Source organism: Centruroides sculpturatus, unplaced genomic scaffold (genome assembly GCF_000671375.1).
Source record: "Centruroides sculpturatus isolate CEXI.00-Female unplaced genomic scaffold, Cexi_2.0 scaffold186, whole genome shotgun sequence".
Classification (NCBI taxonomy): Eukaryota; Metazoa; Arthropoda; class Arachnida; order Scorpiones; family Buthidae; genus Centruroides; species Centruroides sculpturatus.
In genome coordinates this window covers 693,683-704,387 of record NW_019384354.1, presented here as the reverse complement: position 1 = coordinate 704,387, position 10,705 = coordinate 693,683, and the positions used below count along the sequence as shown (strand labels likewise).

Genomic DNA, 10,705 nt, shown 5'->3' with positions numbered 1-10,705 from the left:
TATAATTGTTCTTTTGTTTGAAACAAGTTTTCCAAACTTGACATTTTAACTTTGTTAATCTTCCATCTCGTACTTCTTACAGAAAACTAAAATCTTCTGTAAAGAAATAGCAGTGTTGTTAATTAAGGATATCTTTTGCCATCTTAGAAATGAGGACTGCAGAACAGAAGAGCGGAAACAAGTGGCATATATTGGAAGCATCCTCGTAAAATTAAACTGATGGCAAAAGAACAGGCAGAGTCAGCAGAACGTATTCATGCAAATAAAAACCTACAGCTAGGATTTAAAATGCCCAAAAAAATGTTCTACCAAAATAGCAAAATAAAGGACGCAAAGGGTCTGACTTTGTCAGAAAGTGTAAAACGGGAAGGAAAAGATCATTAAAGACAGTTTGGATGTAGTTAATTGAATTGAAAGTTGTTTATCCTAATTTTTAATTGAGTAATTTCATAATGTATAAAGTTCTTTTAAAGTATTTGCCAAATTATTAGAGGGGTTGCGGCCGACGTTTTCATCGTGAAAACGTGTACGGCGGACGTTCAGCGCCACCTTCCTGCAAGTCTAGAAGTTTGACAATGGCATTTGGAATGTCAGTGGAATCATGCTCGACGTTTCAAACACCGTTGTCAAACTTCTAGGCTTACAGGAAGGCGGTGCTGAACATCCGACGTACATGTTTCCACGATGAAAACATCAGCTGCAACCTCTCTATTAAATCGTAATGCCTTATGTTAAATCTCAAACAGTATTACGTTTTGCTGCCAGTTTGGTGGCATGGGGATGAAATTCAGTTCCTCAGTATGTCTTTCTACAATGATTGGAAACACTGCTCTGTGTTCTTTACAGAATGGCAACTGATAAAACAAAAAGTAACAAATTCCCATCTTTAATGATCTTGCTTCAAGATTGGATTAAATTAAAATAATGTAAATGTGATATTTCTTAACTCCATGATAAAAAGAATTAATCAGGATAGATCATAGTAGTTCATAAGTTTTTCACTATAGACAGAGTGTAAAATCTAGCAATCTACTGTGTTTTGTAAAAAGAAAACAAAAGGCAAAAAGCAGTATTTTAACAAAAATTTTATCATCAAAAAATAATTTTAAATTACAACATTTATTCACTTTGTTTGATGGCCATCACTTGAAACGTTGGAATCAACAACTGGAAAGCATCCTGAATGTAAGTCGAACTGTTCGATGCCTGTAAAAGTAACATAGACTTCAATTTATACCTTTAAATTTAACTAAGATTTGGCCATTACTTCTATTGAAAATGAAATCTTTATATTTTAGAGAAAAGAAGGCAGCCTTGATTACAATGAACTGTCATAAAATATTCTTTGTTTAAAGAGATGTCAGTGCTAACTCGCCACCAATAACAAAACATTTAAGGCACTAGACTGATTGCTTAATTGTTATTTGCTAGCATTTCTTACTTCAATTATACACTGGGTTGTCATTAAAGGCAGTACTGCACAAATACTATTAAAAATGTGCAACTCAAAGATTTATTGGTGAACGGTTTTAGCAATTCAGCATTAATCATTAGTAGAAGCTGAGGGGCTAAGTCCCGAAGTGTTTAGTTTGCAATTATAGTACAGATTTTCTAAAATATTGCTTAGAATCATTGATTAATTTAGTTTTTATAAGGTAATACAGAATAAATATGTTACCTCTAAATAAATACTCGTAATAAGTGGGGTCACCGAATCGGGATCGGGAGAATCGTCCTAAAAAGAACAAATTACTTTTAGATTAAGATTAAATAAAAATGTCCTAAAAATAATTTCGTATCTTACGGCTGCTGTGTTCAGACATTGACTAAAATGGTTTGCTACAATTCTTACTTCTAAACAGAGTACTTTGGACATCCTAAAAATAAAAAAATGTTTATGCAAAAAGTCAACGAATAATTAAAAACCTAAAAATAGCTTACTCTGTTAATTCTTTGGCATAGACAGTGGAAGAGACGACGTCCGCATTTCTTATCAGCAGCAACTCCGCAATCCTTTTGTAAAGTTCGACGGATCTGGCCGTAAATTCGGCCAAGGACTTCATTGCCTCTGCATATATTTCCTGTAAAAAATTTCTCCATGTGACTGCCATCCTATATATTGTACGGGGTTAAATTGCCACCTCTTGATTTCCCTACTTTTATATTTTTGGAAACAATCATTTAACTTTTTTTTTTTATGTATCCAAAGTAGTTAGTGTAAAATTAGTTTAAAAAGTTTGTGTATTTAATTAGAAAAACCAAAAATTCTGAATTTGAGTTTATTTTCACTTGTCTCCAATGCTATTGTTTTTCTCTTTTAATGTTCCGTGTCATTTGTTGCAAACTTTATTACTGACTACTCTTTATGAAAGATGGCTTTTATACTGTTGGCAAATGAAAGATAAATAAAAATATCAAAATATTACACCATAACATAATAATCCTGCAGCATGCTTTATTTTTAGATAAGTCTAAACCTTGCACTTTGAACAATTCTAATTTTGAACATTAGATTTGAACTAGTGTTTGAATGATGTTTTTACATTCAAACTGTAAAGAAGTGAATAAATGCACTTGTGTAAATGCCTGCTGTGTGTCAAAGTCTACTGCATTACACTTTTGTTTTCGGTGTTTGGTTATATGTATATCTCCTAGTGACCATTGCAAAAAAGCCTAAGAGGAAGCTTGTAGTATGATGAGGTAAAAGGATCTGGCAGCAGTCGTCAATGGTATGCACCTAATAATGTATAATAAAATGAAAATGCATTTATGTATTTTATTGTTTTCGTGTTTTAATTTATTAAACTTAACTTAAACGGCAAATACACACAATTTATCAAAACTGATACTGTTCAGGGTCAGGGAATGGATTAACTTGTTTTCCATTGTTTCTAATGGAAAAAAATTGATTTGGACTTCAAACGGCCTTCCGAAACAGATTAAATTTAAAGTACAAGACACTAGTACTGTAAGGTCTCGTTTTATGCGGTGGATACATTCTGCAGAAAAGCGCATATAAAAAATTCGCATAAAAAAAGACTTTGCTTGCCTTGAAAAAGTAGGGATACGTCCCATAATTTTCTAAAATTGCATAAAACCAAAACAACGAGTTAAAATTAACTTAAAACCGCATAAAAAAGTTTGCAGAAATTAAAAGAAATAGGCTGCTTAATTAATAAATTACTTCGAATGTCTGAAAGAAATTCATATAAAATTTAATTTCAAAACAATTACAGTTTATACCTTTCAATGCGAAACTCAGAATGATGTAATAGCGACTTATCGATGGTAAGTATCATGTACAGTACAAGGGGAATCCCCGAATTGCAAAAGCTCATTCTAAAAACAAATCACTGACATCTGGATGTGAAGAGTTAATTAAAACTCCTTTAGTTCCTCTCCCGAGTTAACTCGGGCAGGTTACATAGCGTTACATAAAACACGGTCCTTAAGGCCATTTTTGAATTTTTGGAATGTTTTTTTAAGTCTCCAAATTTTTTTAAAATTTAAAAATATACGGCCAGCTATTGTTCACCCTACTTCAAACCCTTGTCCTCCCACGACATCTGAGAATGCCCTGGGAAATCCAATTCCAGCTATGTTCAAGGTCATCCAGATGTGTAAACAATAACTCATCTGTGTTAAATTTCACAGAAGGGCAAGACAAAGGAAGTTAAACTTTGAAGCTTTTTCTTCAAAATTAACACATTTCTTTCGTTTTTTCAGTTTTAAGTATTTTTTATGTTTAATTACATTTATATCAAAAATTGCTAGGAACTAAAGCGATTAAGGTAGATCTAGCTGTCCTTTACATCCATAAACGTTATATGTCAGCGGAACAAATGGAGTGAGCTTTGAGCGTTCCACGATTTTTGGAGACTGTCTATAAGCGGGCTTCCTAAACAAGCCTATATGCATGTTTGTCCAAGAAATTTTTGGATGAAATACAAACCGCACAACTTCAAAATCGCATAAAAATAATCTGCATAAAAAGAGACCTTACAGTATACTACTAAACTGGGTGATGGGTTGATCACAGAGCTCCTCCAATAGTTTAACAAACTTCTGAAATATAGTAAAAAAAAATAACAAAATATACTTCTTTTAATTCAACGTTTTGATAATACAAATTTATTCCATGGCACAAAGTATTTGCTCTTTTTGAGTGCAAACACACTAACAGTGGTTCCAAACTATGTTTGGTTCTTATCTAGCAAGTTAATTACACAAATAGTAATAGGATCATTACATGCACAGAACTAATACTGACAATGTACTCTTAGACAGTACATTATTCATCTTGTGACAGGCTCCACTAGGGCATAAAGATTTGAATAATTCTTGTTTTGGTTGTTTCATGTAGTACACATGCATGTAAAAAATTACATGTAATGTAACACACTTCTTATTTGATCAAAATGGGCAAAGCTTTTCCAAGATATTTGGAAAAAATTGCAGGAAGTTTTAGAATTCTTGTACTGCAGCACATGAGAATTCAAAATCAAAATTTAGCATAGGGTAGTTTGTGGATGGGATTGACCCAGTTGAGAATCCAGGCAGGAACTCCATAGATCATAGTAATGCCCTTATAATTTGTGTTGATATCCTGTGACTGTGCTTTTAATGTTTTGTAAAAGAAGAATGTTTTCAGATAAGGTAGCATTTGCGGAACTCTAATGGATTTAAAACTTGAATAGAAGTATTTTTTATTGTTTATCTCAATTGTGACAAGTGACATTTTTTTTCAAATAGCCTACTGTGTGAACAATGACATAGAAAGCTATTTTAAACTTATCATTATGATTTATGCAATTTTAATATAGTGCGCTCTTTCTCTGATAAATCACTACTCACCTTTGGTTCTTTTGAAGTTGTTTTTTCTTGTTCTTTTTTGCATTCTTCCAGCCAGTCACGAATTCTTTTTTGAACCTATTGCCAATAGAAATATTTGTTATTTATAACAATTTTCCAACCTAATTTTATTTTAACTGAAATACCAGCAATTTCACAATGTCAAAAGATTTTAAGTCAACATAGATTCTTGGCTGAGGCAATTGTTTCTTGCATTTTGGGTCTTCAGTTTTATATGTATCTCTCTCAAATCTTATGAACATACAATTCTCAGTTATATGCAAAAACCTGTTACACAATTGCATAAAAATTGTTGTCATAATTTTTATTCTTGAAACATCTCCATATTTATTTTGAAATGAATACAAGCAATTATTTGTTGCGACACTGTCACAATGACAAGCTGAAATTTATTTAATTTAAATTATGAGCTCTCTATTTCAAATTAGTGGTGCCTTGCCCTTGTGCATCATACTTTTCCTGCTAGCAATTGAGTCATACCAGTCATCTAAGTAACTCCTTTTGGGGGAAAATTTTTTATTTGAAATAGCATGATTGACTGACTATATATGAAATCAGGGCCTCAACTTTCATCTATCTAACTCTGTCTATCCTTCTTTAATCTTGAGAACAAACAGGAATTTATAGGTCTACAATTTTTGTTTAAATTTCAGCCCAATGTTATGATGCTATGTTGCTTTATAAAAGTTAAAGAAGATAGAGAAGTTATAGAAGTTACAGAAGATAGTTGTGCATGGTTCAGAAGGTTAACCTTCTGAACCATGCACAACTATCTTCTATAAAAAAAAGTGTGGGTACATTTCTTATAATTAAAATTCAATGTAAATTTTTTAGTTAAAAATAAATTCTTGCGAATTTCTTGCATTAATAACTATATAAAAAACAATTTTTCATTTTTAAAATTGGAAAATTTTAAACAAAAATCGTCTAAAACCAACCTCTAGAAAACCTGTAATATTTACATCCAATTTAATGTTATCAATGCGTTCCTCGACGAGTCGGACAAATTCGTGATCGTCATCCTCGTCTGTAAAAGAAATCTGCCGTTAACCATACAAACTAATAACAGTAAAAAAATTTCCCATAATTGCCACAAATATTACCTAATGCATCGTCAACAGAAAGCAAATCTTCACAGATAAGCCTGCACTCCTCGAATTCTTCTCTAGTTTTCCGTCTGTCCGATTCAGAAATTAAGAACTCTTGAACTCTGCTTTTGTTTTGTCTGGACAGTAATTCTAAAGCTTCTAAATAAGCTATTCCTGGAATGGGAATATTACTATAATGTCTATCCCTCTTAAACAAGGTAAAAAAAACAGTAAGCAATATATCCTTACATTAGCCACCAAAAACATTATCTAGCTTCACCGAGCCTTTTGAAAAAGTTTTATGTAGTTATGGTTTTTAAAGTAATTTTATAGATGTGTTTAAATGATGCAGTCTGGTAAAATATGAAAAGTAAAAATATAATAAATATATCTGGATGTTTAAGGAGAGGAATAAAAAGGCTGCTTTTAGCTGAAAAATTATTAGTAAGTTTAATTTGGTGACTATAAAATTCAGAGATATGATAGTACAGTGGTAGCACATAACACTGTAGTACTGTGTACATAACATATAACACTGTGTAGCCATAACACTGTTGATTATTCCATTTTATATGAATTCCATGTTGTACGATCACTTAGATTTTACAAATACGTGAGCCATTCACATCCCAGCACACGCATTTTTAAAATCTAAGTGACTTGTACAACATGGAATTCATATAAAACGGAATTATCGACAGTGTTATGGGGACTGTATAGTATGTTTGTATGATAAAATAACTTAGTCTGCACATTTCAAATATATAGTTGTTCAGAAAATAATTTTGTTTTGTTTTTTCTCCACAAAAAAAAAAACTTATGATTCAATAAAATATTTATATATAAAGATTGACCATTTTGCTCCTTTAATAATACCTTTTGATATCTTTCTGGTAGTAGCATGATTCTACATTCATAAAATTTCTGATCTTTGCTTAAAAATCACTTTAATCAGTTTTTTATGACATCCTCATTTAAATTAAATATTTTATCATTTAAAAAATCTTGTAAAGACCAGAATAAGTAATAATCCAAGGATGCCAGATCTGGTGGATGGGATGTGCTACCACACCCATCATATTCAAACTGTAACGGCTTCTGACAAATTACCAAACTTGTGTGAGGTTTGGCATTATCACAGTGAAACACTACACCTTTTCTGTTGATCAATTCTGGTCTTTTCTGTTTGATGATACCACTCAATTTGTCCAATTGATGGCAATACACTTTTGAATCAATTATGGAATTGTCTGGTAGAAGCTAAAAAAAAATTCCCTTAAAATCCCAGCAAACAGAGAGCATCACATATTCGTTTTAAAAAAAAATCAGCTTTTAAAGTGCTTTGAGCTGGCTCATCTTTTCTACTCCATGATTGTTTGCATACCATCCATTTCTCATTGCCAGTTATGATTTGCTTCACATTTGAGAAGGAAATCACAGATGTTAATGTGATGGAGCAAATCTTTTTCTTTAAAAACATGTGGAATCCATATATCAAGTTGTTTCAAATGATCATAAATGGTTGAATTGGGCAAATTTAATCTCTTAGCAATTTCTTGTGTTGTTATTTGGCAGTTTGCTTCAATCAATGCCTTTATTTTGTCTTCATCAGCTTCAACTGGCCTCCCAGAACTTGATGCATCTTCAATATTGAAATTGCAAGAACAAAATTTTGCAAACCAGTTTTGGTACTGTCGTTCTGTCAACACATCATCTCCATACACGTCACACAATATTTTTCTTGCTTGAACAGCATTCTTACCTTTTCGGTAATAAAAAAGGAAAATATGCCGAAAATGCTGCTTTTGCTCTTCCACATTTGATAGGACACCAAAAAATAATCAATTGACAAAATTAAACAAAATGTTTTACAAAAGACTTAAAATGTCAGCTGTTAAAATATATAATGACAATATGGTTTAGAAGGAAAATAGTGGGTAAAAATACAACTAATCCCTCTCATGGTAAAAAAGCAAAATTACTTTCTGAACAACCCAATACAAGATAATATATAGTTACAAAATTTAAGAAATAGCTCTTCCATTAGCATAAAAATTAGTAAGTTACTTCTAAAAACTATTAATTTTATTCCAACTTAACTTATACTATTTTCTCAATTCTAATACATACTCTTTCTGGACTTTTCTGGTCTCTAAAATTCAGATACTCATTAGAATCGACTGCAAATTCAACTTAATGCAGCTTCGTTTGCTCAATAATTCGTGTGTGTTGTGTCGTCGGCAGAAACGTGGTACACGTCCCTCTCACTAATTTAGTGGTCTTTGACTATGGCACCTGATAGGGGAGTCTCCAATTGAAGCTAAGTTTAAACAGAGTTATCTGCTATGCCAAAGAACATATATAGTATTACACCAAAATATCTATATATCTTCGAATAGCAAACACTCTCGGGACTGAGAAGTTTGTCCATTATTCGGCGGTATATGCCGACCGCCACATTGTACTTTAAGATGGTCATTATAAAATGGAGAATACGATGGATTACAAAAACATCAAATTTAGGTATATCCATAAGTATACATAGCATATATAATTAAAATATATATACATTATATTATTTATTTTTTTCAACTATAAAAATCTTGTTTGAATGTCGAGTTATGAAGGCGATTTTCTATCCACTTCAAGGGGTGGGAAATATATTCGGAATTGTTACATTTATAACATCATTTGTCTGCTTTGTAGTTATCAAGTAGGTGTAACTTTTCAAACATCTTTTGCTTTTTATCAGTAACTGATTTATTAAAAATTAACTTTAGCCACTGCAAAGATGTTAAAATGGTCACCACAACAGCATTTATTTGATGAAATTTCAAAGGTGGTGTTAAAAAGGTGATTTGCCAACCACTTTAAAATGTGCGAAATATTCAGTTTTTTTGCATTTATGACATCATTTATGATCTTAAATTTCTTTTTCATTACTGCTATACTATGGTTCTTATTGATGAATGAATAACTTTGGAAAAGTTTAGTCTTTTGGTATCATAAGCTTAATTCCAACAATAAGACAGAGAAGTTTAATGTTTTTAAACTTCTATCATTGTTCATTGTTATACATATTAATCTGGTTAAGTTGTCAAACAGATAAAGAATATTGTTTGACTGCTTATAACCTGCCCTCCTCCCCTACTCCTATTTTAAGCCAGTCTTTATTTGGTGCCTATGGTCAAAATTCATCATCTGATTCTTTGTTGTTGTTGTTTTAAAATATTTCATACATAATTAATTCTTAAAAGAATATTGAAGACATGACTTTGTTTTCATAAGGTTGGTTACAGAAAATGGCATCCATTATTTAAAGGCAAATATAATAGATGTCCTATTTGAAGGGTCTGGGGATTGTAAAAATATCAGTTAAGTAGAGGTGTCTGCTAATGGAGGATTCACTGTATATCTGAAAAATTTCATGCTTGTTCATAACAATGTAAAATCCTGCTGTTAAAATGTTAATCACATTTTGTTAAATTTTGACAGTGATTTGGTGTTAGTCTGCAGATCCTCTGTACCCACTAATGGAGTCATAAATGAATTTATTCAGATATGTTTACAGTGCTTCACAATGTTCATGTAACAAAACATTTTTGAAAAAATGTACTTATGGTCATCTGAATACATTAATGCTTGCCCTACATCACCGAAAGAGCAGTCGTGGGAAGCTAGAGAGGTTGAGGCGCACGTTTTAAACGTGTAAACGTGTACGTGTGGCGCCGCTTTCCCGTAAGCCTAAAAGTTTGACGATGGTGTTTGGATAGTCAGTGGAATCATGCTCGACATTCCAAACACCATCGTCAAACTTTTAGGCTTGCGGGAAAGCGGCGCCGAACGTCACACGTACACGTTTAAAACGTGCGCCTCAACCTCTCTATTACATTTGTGAGAATTTTAAAAAAGTTTTGGCATCACTAAAATTGGGTACACAATAAAATTGAGAAAACATAGTAATTATCATAGAAGTAAAATTAAAAAGTAATTTAAATATTAAAACTTTACCTTGGAAATTATCAAAAAGTACTGAATAATTAATGCTTTTTTCGTCGTCTTTTTCAGACAAAGGATCGTAAGAGACTTCCTTCTCCTTTGCTTCTTTTAAAACCTACGTAATAATAGTGGTTTTTGTCCATAAAAATGTATTAACAACAAACAATTTAAATTTAAAGTATAATGTTTGTTAACTGATTTTTTATTATTATTTTATCATTGAAATTACCCTTTTTGGCATAGTACAAAAATAATAATGATCATTTTTGAACTGAAATCATGTTTTAAAAAATTCTAAAATACTTAGATCAGTTTGAAACTTGACACGAATTCAATTAAATCAATTGGATTAACTGATTTTCTTTGATAAAAGTCTTCTCTACAGAGATTTGATAGTTATAAACAGTATCAGAATTGAGAAGATTTATTTTTGGTTATCAAAAATAATTGCAATGGAGTTAAGCAAATAACAATGCATGAAATTTTTTTTCCTGTATATAAACATCACTAAGCCCATTATATTAATAATAAATCAAATGATTGCCATAATTAATCTGGCTATTTTTTGCTACTATTTATTCTAAAATTATTAAATTATATCTAATTATTAATTCACATATTCGTTTTAAAAAAAATCAGCTTTTAAAGTGCTTTGAGCTGGCTCATCTTTTCTACTCCATGATTGTTTGCATACCATCCATTTCTCATTGCCAGTTATGATTTGCTTCACATTTGAGAAGGAAATC

The 10,705-nt window shown here is 31.5% G+C and overlaps 1 protein-coding gene across 5 annotated transcripts in view; it reads right to left on the bottom strand.

The window, feature by feature from the left end:
• Positions 1–1,066: 1,066 nt before the first annotated feature.
• Positions 1,067–10,705, bottom strand: part of LOC111639205 (protein FAM114A2-like) — a 28,870-nt gene continuing 19,231 nt past the window's right edge. For all 5 annotated transcript variants that reach the window (XM_023385007.1, XM_023385013.1, XM_023385003.1 and 2 more), the window contains 8 exons: positions 9,972–10,074; positions 5,976–6,134; positions 5,811–5,899; positions 4,855–4,929; positions 1,942–2,081; positions 1,805–1,877; positions 1,679–1,735; positions 1,067–1,206 (listed from right to left, as the gene is read on the bottom strand). In XM_023385007.1, coding sequence (XP_023240775.1) covers positions 1,120–1,206; positions 1,679–1,735; positions 1,805–1,877; positions 1,942–2,081; positions 4,855–4,929; positions 5,811–5,899; positions 5,976–6,134; positions 9,972–10,074 — 783 coding nt within the window. In that variant the 3' untranslated portion in view covers positions 1,067–1,119. The remainder of the gene's footprint in view (positions 1,207–1,678; positions 1,736–1,804; positions 1,878–1,941; positions 2,082–4,854; positions 4,930–5,810; positions 5,900–5,975; positions 6,135–9,971; positions 10,075–10,705) is intronic.